This window comes from Aegilops tauschii, chromosome 4 (genome assembly GCF_002575655.3).
Source record: "Aegilops tauschii subsp. strangulata cultivar AL8/78 chromosome 4, Aet v6.0, whole genome shotgun sequence".
Taxonomy (NCBI): domain Eukaryota; kingdom Viridiplantae; phylum Streptophyta; class Magnoliopsida; order Poales; family Poaceae; genus Aegilops; species Aegilops tauschii.
In genome coordinates, this window is record NC_053038.3 from 68,272,808 (window position 1) to 68,289,597 (window position 16,790).

The 16,790-nt window shown below is 46.5% G+C and overlaps 2 protein-coding genes across 2 annotated transcripts; both read right to left on the bottom strand.

Annotated features, from left to right (window-relative positions):
- Nucleotides 1-925: 925 nt before the first annotated feature.
- LOC109762783 (VQ motif-containing protein 31-like) lies at nucleotides 926-7,932 on the bottom strand. Its single transcript, XM_040386653.3, has 3 exons — nucleotides 6,396-7,932; nucleotides 5,318-5,371; nucleotides 926-1,739 (listed from the first exon to the last, which is right to left on the bottom strand). Exon 3 carries the CDS (start codon nucleotides 1,694-1,696, stop codon nucleotides 1,232-1,234), a length of 465 nt encoding a protein of 154 aa, XP_040242587.1. The 5' UTR covers nucleotides 1,697-1,739; nucleotides 5,318-5,371; nucleotides 6,396-7,932; the 3' UTR covers nucleotides 926-1,231.
- A 2,221-nt stretch (nucleotides 7,933-10,153) lies between these two features.
- On the bottom strand, nucleotides 10,154-14,420 carry LOC109762785 (glycerophosphodiester phosphodiesterase GDPD4). Its single transcript, XM_020321657.4, has 9 exons — nucleotides 14,146-14,420; nucleotides 13,963-14,049; nucleotides 13,757-13,854; nucleotides 12,031-12,091; nucleotides 11,689-11,769; nucleotides 11,439-11,531; nucleotides 10,994-11,083; nucleotides 10,735-10,862; nucleotides 10,154-10,649 (listed from the first exon to the last, which is right to left on the bottom strand). Exons 1-9 carry the CDS (start codon nucleotides 14,350-14,352, stop codon nucleotides 10,484-10,486), a joined length of 1,011 nt encoding a protein of 336 aa, XP_020177246.1. The 5' UTR covers nucleotides 14,353-14,420; the 3' UTR covers nucleotides 10,154-10,483.
- Nucleotides 14,421-16,790: the final 2,370 nt, after the last annotated feature.

Sequence of the window (16,790 nt, forward strand, 5' to 3'; positions counted from 1 at the left end):
TTGAGGTCTGGTCGCTATAAAGGAGCACCTCGGACCTCCTGTCCAGGCGCCCCTCCCGAGAAGGTCAAGCCCGGCGCATGTGAGCGGGCGCTATGGGCCTCCTGCCCACGCCCCCCCCCCCCCCCACACACACACACACACACACACTCGCGGCCAGCTCGCAAGTGCCCGCCGGACCACCTGGCGTGGTCATCCTCAGGGTCCTCAAACCCACCGTGACGGGGCCATTGTCAGAAATGTGTTGTGTCACCTGTGCTGCCGGCTAGTAGGTTGTGAGTTTGAATAATGATTACCATCATATTTGATTTTTTTTTTGCACCAAATATACATTTGTGGGGAAAAAAGTGTCCTAGCTGAGATTCAAACCGCGACCAGCACCCTGTTAGGCTATGGATTAACCATCAGGCTAGATATGTAATTCCGTTAATCCTGTGCTACGCGTTCTTTTATCTATCTGTTTAAATTTAAAATTATTTGAATTCAAACAAAAATTGCGTTGATTTGTATGAAACAATTTTTGAAAATTTTGAAATTTCGACCATTTCAAGAGTGAGTGAAATTTTACCCAAAAAGGCTTGCGCCCCACTTTATAAATAAAGCAACCACCGAGCACAAGATCCAACAAAGTACTGACAAGCGAACACACACACGGCCACCGCAGGCAAGGTCTAACAGACGAACACACAAACACCAAATGGGTTCAGCTGTGGGTACAGCACAACACGCCCAACACACACACGCGGCGGCGACGAGGCGGGGGAGATCTAATCCGGCTGGGCGGCGGAGCCAACCGGAGAGCCATCGCGAAACCTTGTAAACCTTGTAAACCAAACTAATTAAAGCTACTCACACAAGACTTTAAGCATTTACTTAATCTCAGTGATCAAGAAAATCTAATGGAGACTCGTTGTGCAAGATCCAACGCGCTACATTGCGCTCGAAATCGGATTGCAGGGACTTAACGCTGTCCAGCCCACGCTCGCTGCACCGATGGATGGCGCAGTACTCGTCCTCCCTGGAGGATAGCCAGGGAGCGTTCGTTCCTTCTGATTTTCGTTCACTAGTTATCTCCATGCATGACTATGTTCAGTGAGAACGACAAAATCCAACACATCTGCTTAAGTAAGAGATAGTTGGAAGTATCACACCACGCATAATATGTGTTCACCAAGTCCTCCCAGACGCATAGGCGCTTCATATAATTCTCAACTTCCATCACTGTAGGAAGGGGCTACTCCGCTCCTGGAAACAATGGAAGCAGTTTCGGCTCGCCGTGGCAGCAGCGGCACATTCCCGACGGAAGCAGGTAGAACCTCCCCTCCTTGATGGCCTTCTCCTCTTCAGCGTCCACCGTCTCCACCTCCACGTCTTCAGCGAGCATTGACGCCGATGTCATCGGGAACAGTGTGTTCACCTTCACCGCCTTGTTGGAGATGCACAGGCCCGGCATGTCCGACAACAGTGGTAGCGGGTGCGTATATGGCGACACGATGCCGGCCGCGCGTGGCACCGGTGGCGGCGGTGGCTGCTGCACGGTGGCACCATAGCGACGGGCCACGGTATTTCCGGCCGCCGGCTGGCCGGTGAGACGCTGCACCACCTCCTTGAACGTCGACGTGGTGGCACGCACGAATATTGTAGCCGGCGGGACCTCCGTGTACACCCGGGGAGCCGGTGTCCTGGGGTTGCGCTCCATTGCAGCTTACGACGTAATTAAGCCCGCACTTCACGGGGGAAGACTGCGCAACAGACAAGACTTTGTCAGGGTTTAACATAAGTTCAATTACAATCAAATCCTAAACGAAAATTGAGATGTATACCAAAACGTCGACAGTGATAGCATTTAGATTTTTCAAAAAGTGATAACATTTAGATGTTGATCATGTGGTTACTTGCTAACTAAAGGAAAGGGGGAACAGAAAGATGAAATAAGCCAAAAGAACACGAGCTCACTTCGCTGGGGAAGTGAATGCATGTACAGCTCCACTAACAGGGTTTTAGTTAACCCCTTACAGCTTTCTTTCAAAAAATAGATACTAAGAACTAAGACAAACACTTTTTTCTAACCAGACCTGGATAAATGAAAAGGCTACACATTCTGAAGTCGAGCCGCTAGCTAATACTCCGATTTATTAAATAAATGGAAAAGCTACACATTCTGAAGTCCACGAAGCCAAAAACACACTAAAATTCGCTACTTTAATAATTGTGCTATGCTTAATTTTCATCTTGCGGACTCGCGGATGCCGTCCGTCTGCATGCATTGCACCCAAACTACTTGCACTTTATTTTGGGGGAAAATAAAGCAAAATGAAAAACAAATTCATATACAAAGCATTATGCTCACAAAAAGAGTATTTGGTGATAAAACATATGCTAGTTTATGTCACTCATAATGCTTTGTATCTGCTTGCTACATTTTGAGATAATAAAGCACCCTTTATAGAAAAAAGTTTATGTTCTACATTGAAAAACACAAGATTCGGTGTCTAGAATAGCAATTTATTGCTTTGAATTTGTTCTCACGTATTTAGTGTCTCTTTTCAAACGTGCATTTGATACACCTAAGGTACTTGTACTCTTTAGTATATACTCCCTCCGCCCCATAATATAAGAGCGTTTTTTACACCAAAATGTTCATATATTATGAGGCGGAGGGAATAAAAAATTAGAAGTGCACTTTAACGTTTCCAAAAAGAAACTAATTCAGTCATGTACACATGTACCAGTGATTTTTAGTGAGAAAACATGCTAATTGTGTTCTCTCTCGAACTAGGCTTTCGCCCCAGCTGTTTGCTAATTGTGTTCTTCAGTAAAAGAACACAAGAATGCGTGTCTAGAATAACAACTTTGTTGTGTTGAATTTATTCTTTTTTCCACATAAGACAAGCATGCATATTTTCATAGTCCCTCCTTTTTCTACTACATATTGGGTCTTGCTAGGACAAGCCTTTGACCAACAATTACTCTATGGTATGTATTTTATGTGACATAAAATTGACGCTGTTAGATTCGTATTCCAAAATACTTTTTTTATGATTATGATTTGTATCACAAAAGTTTACATATTGATAGTGTAATTGTTGGTCAAAGGCTTCGTCCTAACGAGACTAATATGCAGAGTAAGGAAAAAAGAAGGTACCAAGAGCACATGCCCCAGGACACTTACTAGCTACCGTTCTTTTTTGCTCAAACCCCCAAGGATATGAAATATGCATGTTGGATTATGCCTAGCTTATATCTTAGTGTTAAATGTATATTGACTGATCCATTACTAAAGGATAATCTGCATAGTTCATTTATAGTGCAACTATTTAGTAAGAATATAAATAAAAATTTCTTTTGTATTTTCCGTATAGATGTAGTTAAGCATTTTATGTAGGTACAACACTAGCTACCTAGCGTGCCGTGGGGCAGAAACTGACACGGCAGCTCCAATATAACTGGTCAAATCAACATCAATGTATATGCATGTACAGGTTTAAAATCATGTATTAAGTACCGGATGACACAAGATGTTTCATGCTTCTTGTTAGCAAAGGAGGAAACTGGAAAACTGTCATTTAAACCCTAAACAATCGAATTCACTTTGCTTTAAGTAAAGATATCTAGGAGTGCGCACTTCTTTTCTAAAGAAAATAAGCCGTGATATATATAATCACGAGGATGATGATTGTATGATGTGAAATATTTCAACAATTGTAATGGACAAATACTACAGGAGACCACATCAATTAAAATGAAAAATAAAATGAAAATATTGTGATACAGAAGGAATATAATGTGATATTATTGCTTAGTGTATATGTATGCAGGGAAAGATAATGAACATTCTGAAGCCATCTCCTCGAAAAACATTTAGCTAGCTAAAAGAAAACTCTAATACCATGGCATAAAGGTAGATATTAAGTTAGGTAACAGTATAGAAGATATCAGACAAAGTTCATGTGTAATTATTCTGATCACATGTCCGAAGAAAACAGTGCCTTTCTAGCTTTGCTCCATTATATATGGTTGGAGTTTGACTTTCTTTTATATTGAATAGATCATTACATATTCTGCTGGGAAAAATAGAATAGATTATTGCATATGTTTGAGCATGTAGGTAAAATATTGTAAATAATTATATTGTAGATTTAGTTATCATGAAAAACATATAACACCATTTTTACCTAACTTCATACTCCCTCCATTCCTAAATATAAGTGTCTTTGTAGAGATTCCACTATAGACCACATACGGATGTATGTAGATGCATTTTAGAGTATAAATTCAATCATTTTGCTCCGTATGTAGTTCATAGTGAAATCTCTACAAAGACTTATATTTAGGAACGGAGGGAGTACTATTTAGATAGAAATTTGGATATATATTTTTTGCAGCGTCATACTGCTTTATGGAATAGAGGATATTTTTGAAATGAAATTGGAATCCAGTTCTCGTTACACATCTAAGCTATGTTTTCGAAATGTACCACAAATCAGGACAACTAAACTTTGAGAAACAAAGGGAACGTTCTATGATACATAACACCACATATGAAAGATCGATGAGGCTAAAGAACTCAGTTTCTTTTTGAACAATAAATTAAATAATACGAGACAACCAAGGGATAGTTCGGTCGGGTCGTTATTTGGAACGTGGCTGGATGGGATAGAGTCCGGTACAGCTAGACACATTCGTGTAGGAGTTTGTGCGTTGTTATGGGCAATTTGGAACTGCAGAAATGATTTGGCTTTTAACAGAATAACTACTATTCATTTTTTGCAGGTTGTATTCCGAGCTACGGCGTTGATCCGTATGTGGTCCCTACTCACTCCGACGGAGGCCAGGGAGCGTTTGGTTACTGGATCTGTCCGGTGGGAGATGGTAGCGCGGGATATATTCAACCGGTTTGGATGGCGGTCATGTAATAGGATTGGCAATTAGTTTCCATACCTAGTTTTCTGCCAGCCGGTTGTGGCTTGATGGCCTTTTTTGTATTTTAGTGTCGACGTCTATGTGAGCTCGACGTAGTTTTCTTTTACGACTTTTCCGACATTGTGGAACCTATTTTATTTATCTATATGGCCGTATGCATCCACCTGATGCAGAGGCCGGGGAATCACCCCTTTTCCAAAAAAAAAAACGAGACAACCAAGGAACTTTTGAAGAACTCAAATAATTGTCCTATAAGTATTGATAAAAACAAAGAACTTATGAAGCACTAAAAAAAAGATAGAGGCACGGTAAATTTCCAAGTATTTACAACAGTAAACAGTAAGGCCAGTCTACCGAAAATTATCAAAGTCATCAATAACAAAGTGTCCCATGTTACCTCCTGTAGTCTTGAACCCTAGAATCTCTGCAAAATTCTCGGCACCTCTGTTACCTGTGAAATTCAAAGAAAAGCCGCAAGCATGTGAAAAAAACTGCAGTAAAAAGACATTATGTTTGACAACATACAGAAGCACACATACAAGAGCTAAGAATGGTACTTAACTAGATATGTTATACTTCTTGAGTCTTTTGAGGAACACACAAGTTCTGAACTATGAAGCCTGGCATACAATATTACATGCGGTAATTTTAGAGAGGCTATAAAAGGCCATCCTGGACATGACCACAACGACTTTTGCTTTACATGTATGTGTTCCTCCGTGTTTCTCAATAGAAATTACTAAAAGTTCATTATTTTTGTGTAGCTGATTTGGATGAAATACATTTACTGGGAACTTCCTGATGCTCTAATGCATCATCCATGGCTATGTACCCGTGAAGAAGGCATGGGTCAATATTTAACTTTGTTTAGTGCAAATAGTTAGCCTTTATTGCCTACACGCAATGGAAAGAGTATTCGTTGCCAAGCTATGATCAAACGATGGGCCTAAGAATCTTTGATTTTTTTTTAAAGAATACATATTCTTTGCCTGCAAAGAAAGAAAAATACTGTGTGGGTCTCTAACTCTATTGCACACTTGATATAGCTCAGAAACTTACCGAGCTTATACTGGAGTATATATATATATATAGACAAAGGTAAGGTCGTACAAATCGATATGTATGTACGTCAGACCAGATTTCTAGTTGAAACATTCTCGCAAAAACAAAAGGGTTTTGGTTGAAACAAAATACAAGAAAGTAATCGGGGAACCTGGCATCAGAAAACTATAGCCGTTGTTGAACTTACGTGTGTGCTTGCCACGAATATTAGTACGTTTTTTTAAGAGATCTATAAGAAGGCGTTCAAGTGGACAAAATCACTACATCTGCAGTATCACCTCAGTTTCAAAAGAAACTACACCTAAAGTACATAGTTAAACAAAAAGGACGCTGGCAGGCATAGAAAAGATAAAGATAAAAACTACTTAACCATGTAAGTAAGTAAGATCATTTCTCTCCAAGCAAAAACTGACCTTGATGATGGAGGTAGAGAGAGATCCTGTGGCTGTTTGCTCAAACAGTCCCCGCTTCCTCTCCTCGGCAACGAAATATGTAGAGGAATAGTACTACAACGAGGTAAATAAAGGCACGTGGAATTAGAAAATTATTAATGGCTGCTAGCTGCCAAGAAGAAGAGATGATTTTTTTAAAGGAAATGTGTAATGGGTGCATTTTCCTTCAAAGTCTGTTTCTTGCTAGATTTGAATCTGTTTTGGAAGGAATGAATGCGGGAGATATAGATGTATCTTTTTGGTTTAAATGCTGTACAATTTAGGAGTCAACGACATATTTGAGTTAGACTTGTCTACCTTGTTCTGATATTGACCGTAATAAAAGACAACATAAAAAAGATCCTCTGATAAACTCAAATGTTAGTACTGAGATTCTTTGAAGTCAACTTCTCTAGCTTCGCTGCACTCATCTTGAGCTTCCTGCTTCTGGTGACTGAAATTGCAGAAGACTAGGCTTTGAAGAGCTGCATGATTCTTCGTTTGAAAACCCATTATCATTGAAAGTATTATGGTTCGGGATACACCCTTCAAAAGACAGGTTGACAAGCCCTTGTTTCAACGTAAAACTAGTCTTTCGTACATGCCATAGAAATACAATGATTTGTGAAGTATAGAAGCGTAGCTCAAAGGTTATGTTCCTTGTGGTGGAACCAACCCACCCAGGTTCAATACCCGGACATGCGATGGGTGTTCCCATTTTCCTTGATTTATTTCAGGCATTCCAGCGTTTCGCGTTCAGTGGGAGACAACGTTCCCGTCGACTATGAGGTGCATGTGACGACATCGTCAATCTCAAGATTTACCAGCTCGGTCTCCCGAATGTGCTCATAGGGGTAGGGGTAGGGTGTGCGTGCGCGTAATAGATCAAACCTATTTATGTCCCTTGCTTCCATTTATTGAGAAAAGTTTGGTACTTTTATGTGACAAGTGTTCGTGGTAAGAGCATCTACAACCGGACCCCCGTACCCGCCCCAAATGCCCGGATGGGCTGTCTGGTCAGTGCCCGGATGAGTTTTGGCCACCCAACCAAGCTCCCCGTAGCCGGGCCGAACACCCGGGCTGACCGGCACTCTCCATATCCGGCCCAAATCTAGGGCGGATATGGGGAGGCCTGGACGCACCCAGGCACGGCTGCCACGTCGGACTGGCGGATAGGGCCCACACGGGGACACGGAGAGGCCGCTGGTCAGACGGGTGCCTCCTTCGCTCCGCGCCGTGTGGCGTGGCTCTGGCATGCCACCCGAGGGAGGAAGCCGGCTATTTAAGCCGGACAGCGGCAACATAACCCTAAGCCCGCCCCATTTCTTCCTCTTTCTCCTCTCAACCACCGGCATCCACTTCTGTCCATCGTTTGCGATGTCGAGGCGTCGGATCGCCACCTATGCTATGCTCACTTCGGAGCGCCGGGTGCAGCTGCTGGAGCAGATCCAGGCGAGGCGGACTGCTCATTTTGCCGCCGGCCTTCCTCCGGATTTGTCAGAGCTGTGGGAGAAAGAGGAGGAGCTGGCGCCCATGGACGAGGAGGCGGCTTGCCGGATGCGGGCTTCGCCTGGCGGACACGGAAGCAGAGTACGAGGCCGCCCAAGCGATGGAGATAGCGGAGCAGACCGCCATCCTCGAGTCCATCCAGGACGAGGCCTGCATCGAGGCTAATAGGTAGGTCATCCAGCAAGAAGAGACGGCGACGGAGGCCCAATTTGCCGAACTGGACGCAGAGGCGGAGGCGGAGGAGGTGCCGGAGCTTCCACGGGCGGAGGAGCTTCTGCACTTGCCTGTCTACCGAGCGCCGGGCACAGAGATCGTCGAAATCACCGATGATGAGTAGTTTTACTTTTACCTATGTAATAGTACATAGGTTTTTATTTGCATATGTATTATGGATTTGAGGTATGAAGTTTGTTTCAGGGTTGTAGAGGACGCTTTTGGTGTGGTGTCCAGTCACGGCGCAACCGCGGGCGTTTGGGGGCCGGCTTTCGGGTATTGCGGTTGTAGATGCTTCAAGTAACAATAATAAGTTCTAACACGGCGACTCGGGCGGAGCCCTCGTCCGCGCCGCCGGGCCGCCCCCTCGCCCCCCTCCCTCCCCTCGCCGTCGCCGGAGGAGGCTGCCGGGCTAAGCCCGGGCGGCGGACGGCGGCGGCGGGGTCTTCCCCTTCCTCTTCCTCTCGTCCGTCGGCGGTAGGAGGCGGTGGCGGATCTGGAGCCTCTGCGACGGCGGCTTCCGTGGTGGTGGCTCGAGCTGGCGGTGCGGCGCGCGGCTTCTGCGGCGGCGTCGACGTGGTCGTGCCTTGCGGTGTGGTTGGAGCCCAGCGACCGCGGTGCTCCCCTCCCCATCCTTCGATGTGACTCCGGCCACATCTGACGGCGGAGGTCTGTGCGTCGCGCGAGGCTGCGGCTTCCCGGCGGCGTCTCTGCCTGCCGGCCATATCGCAGCGAGGCCCGGAGCGAGGTCTCCGATCTGGTCAGGCCCTCCCTTGCCTCTGGATCTGGTGATGTGGGCTCCGGACCAATGGGCCTGGTCAGGCTCCTTTGGTGGTGATGTCGTCGACGGTGGTGGGCTGTGGTTGCCGAGGCGGCAGCCCCGGGTTAGGTGGTGGCGGCTTCGGCCAGGGGGCGGAGCGCTTCTGGACGCGGCGGATCGAGGGGTCCCGTGGCTAGATTGGAGTCGGCCTCGGCAGGGGTGGTGGTTCGTGGGCGGCGGTCGGTGGTGGCGGGTCGGCACATCTCCGGGAGAAATCCTTGCTCCGGTCTTCGTCGGAGCCGGCGACGGCGGCGCCCGCGGTTGCCGCAGTCTTTCTTGGAAGCGTCATCGTGGAGGTGCTCCACCTTCTCCCCAAGGCTTGGGCTCCGGAGGGAAACCTCAGATCCGTTGGATCGGGCGATGGAGGCGTCTTCGCGTCTTCCTCCTCCTTGGGGGCATCGTCTCGGAGCCAGCTACGACTGAGAGTCTGGAGGATGATGGCATCTTCGCCGTCGATGGCGGCATCTTCGCCGCTTGGTTTGCTGAGGCTGAGGCGGGGCACTGGTTTTTGTTTGGCAACGATGTTGGCGTTGAGAGGAGCTTGGGTCACGGCGTGGTCTTCGGTAGTCGGTTCTTCCCGTCGTGTCCGAGGTGCTCTTCCGTGGTTGCTGGGTTGCTTTGAAGTCGGAGCTGCGTTGGAGCGAGTCCAGTGGTGACGATGACAGACATTCGGTGGCTGGTGGGCATGGTCGGCGCAAGTCCTGCTTATTTCCCTTGTGTTGCTCGTCGTCAAAGCGGAGCTGTCGGTTGCTTGCGCGTGTGGCCATCTGTTGGCATGTGCCGTCGTGGCGTGTTCCATGTCGGTGGCCAGGTTGACCGGTGGTGCCCATGTCATGTGGGTTGTGATGTATCGGTTTTAGCCCGGTTTTCCATCAATTAACCGGGTAATTCTCTTCTTCTTAATCAATGAAAATGGCAAGTCTTTTGCCTCGTTTCAAAAAAAAAAATAAGTTCTAACATGTTACACATCCATGAACACTCGTAACTTCTCTGTGCTTAAATTCACAAGTACGCGAACAAAAAAGGGTGCATGCATGACCACCCATATTTTGGCATTCCTATAGGACTGCTTACGTCTTCAAACAAACTGTGTTGTCAGTTCTAGCTAGTGGTAGATTGGAAAGTGTGTGGTTATACGACCACGACCTCCCAGCGAAGATCAGACTTGATTAGCTTGGGCCTCTCATTTCAAGGAAGATGACAGTAAAACAGACGCTTATTCAAACTTTGAAGATATGTACATCGGTTGGCACAACAGGTTCATATTTTTGTTTAGCTTTTACTGTATGCTGAATGAATAGGAACTACTGTTATTTGGCTATGTGGTAGAGTAAGTACCGAGGCATAACTCATTTCAATCGTAAAATCATCTACGTGTGTTACTGGTCAATCTCCATGGATAGGAAATATTGAGGGGGGGGGGGAATCTCCAGGGAGAGGCAGAATCGCCTTTCTTTGGTTATGCTTCTCTTTTATAATGCAGACACAAGCAATCACCGTGGAAATGCAGTGAGGTTTATAGCCATCACTACGGCAAGGCAAAACCATCTTCCATGCACTCTGTTCTGATCTCCTGCATCAGCTGCTGCAGCAGTGAAGGGTTGCTTGTGACAATTGCATCAACCTGCTCATACAGCATCCTCTTCATGGAGTCGCTATCGTCAACAGTCCATGCATACACTTTTCTATCATTTCTGTGTTTGAAACCAAGCAGTTACAAATTTTAATTTTCTGTCAGACTAATTTCTTCATCTAATTTCAAAAAAGGATAGTCATTACCTGTGCATGACCTTCATGAGCTTCTCGTGGATCAAAGGATAGTATACACCAGCAACTTTTGCCCCTTCAATCCGCACTAACTCCATTCTTCTGCCAGTGGACCAATCCATCATAACAATATAGCCAACCTATAACAGATAAATTGCATGTTTGAGTTACATTGCAGAGGTGGTTGTAGCCATGTCGGCATGGATGACAGAGTGGGACTGGGTTATTGACTTGTATTGTATTAAGAGCTGGAAAATACAGAATAGTTTACCATAACATCTTTAGACAACTTGATCAGATCTCTTCCTATGTCGTCACTTTTTGCCCAGATAACACAATTTTTGCAGTTTGTTTTCCTGATCTGCAAATAATGAAAATTATATTGATGCAGGATAGGTTTTTATCAAATCTGCTCAAAAACTGCAATATTGTAGACTATTATAGTCCAATGACAAATGACAGAAACTAACGAGCAAATAAAGAAGTGCACAAGTTCAATTAGATGTAGATGGATAGAACAATAGATGATTTTGCCATGGATGACAGCATTTCCACTGTTACACAAATCACATATTACAATCAACAGGTCCCAATTCCGTTTAACCTCTAGAAAATGATGATACAGATTCAAAAGGTAAATGTCATGAACCAAGAAACGTAAATAAAGGTATAACTTCTATTAAGGTAAAACAAGAAATGAGCTACCTGGAACTTACAATAGACATTACATCTTCCGCCAAACCTTTCTCAAATGAAGGAGGACCAACTTTGACATCCAGAATTACTTGCCTTACAGACTGTGATATCAACTACAAGAGGAGAAAAGTTCAGTAGCATAGAAATCAATTAATTCATAAGTGTGTGTATATCAAACATAATCCACTTATGGCAACATTTTACACAAGTCATTTGAAGCTCAAGTGATTACAATGATTACCAACACAAACTCATTTGGCAAATGCTTACCTCTAGAGCATCTTCTGCTTTGGGAACTTCCTGGTTTCGGACTGTTTTCGATAGCTGAAACCTCGTGGTCACCGCTTTTATCTATGAAGACTAAAGGTCACTTTGTTAGTGTTTCATCACCAGATCAACATATGACGACGAGCGTCAGCTGATGATCAGGTTGTGCTAAGGAAACTAGGACTGAATAAAAATATATGCAGCTAGTTCACAACCCGCAGTTAATATTATCATTTGACTGGCCTTTGTCCTCGCTAAAATAATAAAGCACCACTAATGAACCAAGACCTAGACCAACAAATTTGGAAAGTTACAGCTAGATTAAACAAAATAAAATGAGCTCACCTCATGAGTGCTCCAGTGGCCAACTTTTGCTGTAGAATTACCAGACATTCTTTGCAGATCCCTAACTGTGTGAATTTTGAATTAGGCCCATGATATGTTATTATAAATAAAGAATTAGCATGCAGGCTACTGTACTAAAGAATTTTTGGCTAATTTATATTTAAGTGTCAACTAAGTGACTAATGCTTGTTGATGCCAACTCTAATAATGTTAAACTTACAAAAAGAATATCTTTTGGGTTCCCACACTTTCTTCAAACAATGCTAACAGGCCAATACCAGAAGGTGAGACCCTTTGATAATTATAAGATCCATTTATACTGAGGCAAACTATCATTAGGAAAGTAAGCAGCTATATGTCATTTAGTTAGAAGTGAGTTCTCTACTAACTAGAACTGAAAAGGGAAAAAAATCAACGTAGATGGTCTCCGAAATGTCAATGTATTAATAATGTGTTACCAAACATCCAAATGCAGATATAAACTGCATAATTCTCCATCCAATAGACAGGAGAACTTATTTAGTGTTGCATTTGTCAGTTACAAATCATTGATAGCAAAGTATTGTAAAGACCAAAGTATTGAAAACCACAGTAATTTAACCTGTAGGCACAAAAAACCACAGTAATTTAACCTGTAGGCACAAAAAACCACAGTTTTGATATAACAAAGTATTTTAAAGTATTGGGAATACTGTGGACCTGTTTGGCAAGAGCTTATATGCGCCAACTAAAATTAACTAGCTTGCCGTTTGAAGCAGTTGCAAACGCTCCCGTTGCTAGCTAGCTAGAGTTGCAAGCTCATGAACAGCCATGCACAGAGCACCAGCATGCACAAACTAGTACGACCACGGACTAATTGAATGGACAGACAAGCTCGATGTTACAGTCACCAATTATGCAATCGAACTAGTACAACGTACTGGCGCGGAGCAAGCACCTGACGCTCTGCAACACGGCTATGCCGGCGGCCCACCACGCAAAGCGGAGCGGCGCATGGACGAGAACGGCTTGGTCATCCCGGCTAGGCCAGTCCATGATGCAGAGCGAAAAGCAAATTGGTGGACACGACTTTCAGGGAAAATCGGAGGAAGTAGCGGGAGGAACCTTTTTTATTTGTTCATGGCCGGCGACCAAGACACCCTCCACGAATGACAGGGCGGCGGCGATGGCGACGGATGAGCTCGTTCTTTTCGCGTGCTCTGTTTTAAAAAAAAAGAGGTCCATGGTTGTTTTTTTTATGCAGAGAAACTACCGTGGTTTAGGGAATATGTTGTATTAACATTGCAGTTTTGTGTGGTTGCCAAACAGCTCACAGTAATTTAAACTGTGGTAATCATAAAAACTGTAGTATTCTCACAATACATAGAAAATACTGAGTTATCAAACGGGGCCTGAGCCAGGGTGCTATGCACGAAAAAATGGTATATGATGGATCAACCTACAGTTTAATCTGCGAATAATGAATCAAACAAAGAATGTCCAAATCAAATGGTACACAACAAAAACCAATCAAGAGCCCATTAGTATTATAATTTGTAACTGGTGTCTCCAGTTCCATTAATCTTGACCTGTGTTCATGGATAGATACAACAAATGCAACAACGCTTACTGAGCTCAGCTACTGCACCTAGTGAACAGTCAGCAGTCCCGTTTGCAGTTCATGTCACACATAAATGGCATGTTTCAGGTCCATTATACTACTACAGCCAAGCAGGGCTTCAATTACCTGTCATGGAGTGCTAAGAGGGTGCCATCCGAGGACCTCGAAACATCCACCTCCACACAGTCTACACGGGCATCCAGAGCCATCCTGAAGGCGTCCATCTGAAACCAACAACTCACAAACACATCTCCAGTTAAAAAGGAAAGAAAAAGAAATCCACCCGTAACAACTTCAGTGTGAATCCGGGATGACGGTGATCTACCACCCACCGAGTTTGGGAACGCGTTGGTGGAGTCGCCGCCGTGCGCGCACACCAGCGGCGGGCTCGGGATCCACCCGCAACTCCTCTCGCGCATCTGGAGAGGCAATAGATCGTTAGAATCAACGCGTCACCTATAGAAGTTTCCGAAAGGGGGAGAGATCTCGAAGGATGGACGAGTGTGGGGACGCACGCGGTTGAAGCGGCGGAGGCGGAAGTGGAAGAAGGCCGGAGGGACGAGCGAGAGGGCGGCGAGGAGGAGGAGCAGACGAAAGAGGCGGCTGGACGGAAGGAGGCGGCGGACGCGGAGGAGGAGGGTGGCAGCCGGCGAGGCCCTCTTGCCGGCGGGGAAAAGAGGGAGCGGCGGCGGCTGCCTCCCGAGCCCGAGGAGCCCTCTCATGCTCTGCCTCTCAGCGCTCTCTCGCTTTTTTTTTCTCAGAACGCTCCCTTCCTCGCTCTGCAGACGAGGCACTCGTTTGTATATTTTACCTTTTTTTTCTAAATTATATTTACCTTTTTTCGAAATGAATCTAGCTTTATTATTCCATTATAAGAGCATCTCCTCAGAATAAGAGCATCCACCCTTAAAAAGCTTTAACTCCTCAGACAATTTAATTTTTATCTGGTTTAACTCCTCAAAAAAATATAAGCGGCGCATCGGTTGCGGCTGTAGCCACTTCTTAGGAAAAAAATCAATTGTCTCCTCGTGACGGCCTCTTTTCCCTGCTCACCCGCATCAACGTCGGCATTGCCTTCGGCGTCCACCTAACCTCTGTCGTCGTCCCGCTGACGCATCGTAGCCTCTGCCGCCCTCATGTCACACTCCAATTCGCTCGTCGGTCGCCGCCATTGCCGGAATCAACCCATATCGCCGTTGCCACCGCCTCGATCCCGTGGACGAAAAAACCAACCCCCTAGCTTGGTTTGGGCCAAAACGAGTCGACGAACGACTGAGATGTCGTGGAGCACCCATCGAGGAGCTAGGCTGGTGGATCGCGATTGAGGCTCGCCACACCACCCGGCAAGCAAAGCTTCTACCTGGTGCAACTGGTCGTCCTGATGTCGGCTAGTCCTCGGGGAGCCAGGCCCAGATACCTTCCCCAGCTAGAGGAAGGGGGCATCATCGAGGGCTCATCGCTACGAGTGTTATCGTGCCTCTTGCTGTTGGAAGCCTGTGAGTAACGACGGGAAAGGCCTCCTGAGCACCCTACCCCGCACGAGAGCTCGGGTGCTCCCGGTATCCTTTTTGCGCTGTTCCCTAACCTAAGTTTCTGAGTTCAAGTTGCTTGACCCCCTTTTCCTTCTGTTTTATCTGCTCCCCCGTCGGCGAGGCCCTTTCTTTTTTGGGGGTGCCACGAATATTTGATCTCAGTTCTTAAACCCGGCAACGTCCCGATCAAGTGGTCAAAACGACCCAACGATTTTCTCTGTAGTTCAAGCAAAGTGATTATGCTCCGGGTCGGTCGTCCTACACGTCACCCTGTTTTCAGTCATTATCACACCACCTTCGATTCCGTCGATGGGAGAGAGTGACACACTAACGCAACTTGGCCCAGATTTAGCCGTCGTTGCAACCATCTCGCGGGCTCGTCATCGTTGCGGCCACCTCACGGATCCACCCGCCACGTCCCCGGGGCCACCATCCCGACATTCACCACATAGCGCCAAACGACGGGATCAATCCCCTAGCAGGATTGTACCGCCGGATCCAGCACGGCTTGGGGATTATGGTGTGTTTTGCCCCTCTCCCTCCACAAATATATATAGGTGGGGGAGGAGGGAAGGCAGCCTAGGGTTCGCCCAAGGGGCCGGCGGCCACCTCGGGCCCTGCCCTAGCCTCCCCCCTTGCCTTTCTTAGGCACGCGGGGAAAGGCAGGGGAGGGTGCCCCCCTTTCCTTTCTCCCATGAGGAGGGGAAGGCGGGAGGGGCTAGCCCTTCCCCCTTTCCTTCCCTAGGGCTGGGGCCAGGGAGAGGGCGCGCCAACCCCTTGTGGGCTGGTGTGTGCCTCAACTTGGCCCATTAGGCCCGTATACTTCCCACAGGTCTCTCGGAACCCTTTTCGGTGATCCGATGAATACCCGGTACATCCCAAAACCTTTCCGGTGACCAAATTGTTGGGTTCTATGGTAGGATGCGTCGACTACAAATAAAATTTTCCTACACACAGAACAACCAAGAACATGCTACGGGAGATAGATCACAGATCGTTACCACTAGACGCGCAGTGCCGTGCAGCGGAAGAAGAGTTGGGGCAGCGTGTCCGCGTGGTTCGTCTCCTCCTCGATCAATCTTCCTCGAACAGCCGGTCGTCGAATCCCTCGTACAGGTTCGCCGGAGCGGCGCAAGTGCACCCCCTCTAACGGTATCCGCGTGTGCAGGAGGAACACCGTGCGACGGACTGCTAGGTCCGATCACACAGTCGGAGGCGAGTGGAGGTGGCTAATCGCAACACATGCAAACCCTAGTGGCAGCGCCGAAGCGATCAACCCTCCTGAGTGTGCCGCAACCCCACTTTATATAGGCATCCGTCGCGGGCTCAACACTTGGGCCTCGCATGAATCCTAAAGCCCAAAGTCTGTTTGGCCTGAACCCGAACCCGAGTAGGATCACTTCTGACTCGTGGAGTCGGACCGGGCCTCACAGGTTCCTTCCCTTAAGCGTGCGACCCCTTAGGTTCTCGTTCACTTGGTCGCAAGTCAGATGACATCCGACTCAGCTAGTCGGTAGCGGCCTCTAGCAAAGCGTGCCGACTCCAAGTGTCAGATGAAGCTGGTTAGGCGAACCCGTACATCACACTTCTGTTCCCTTTGCCACACGATATATGTTGTCGGGCTCAAG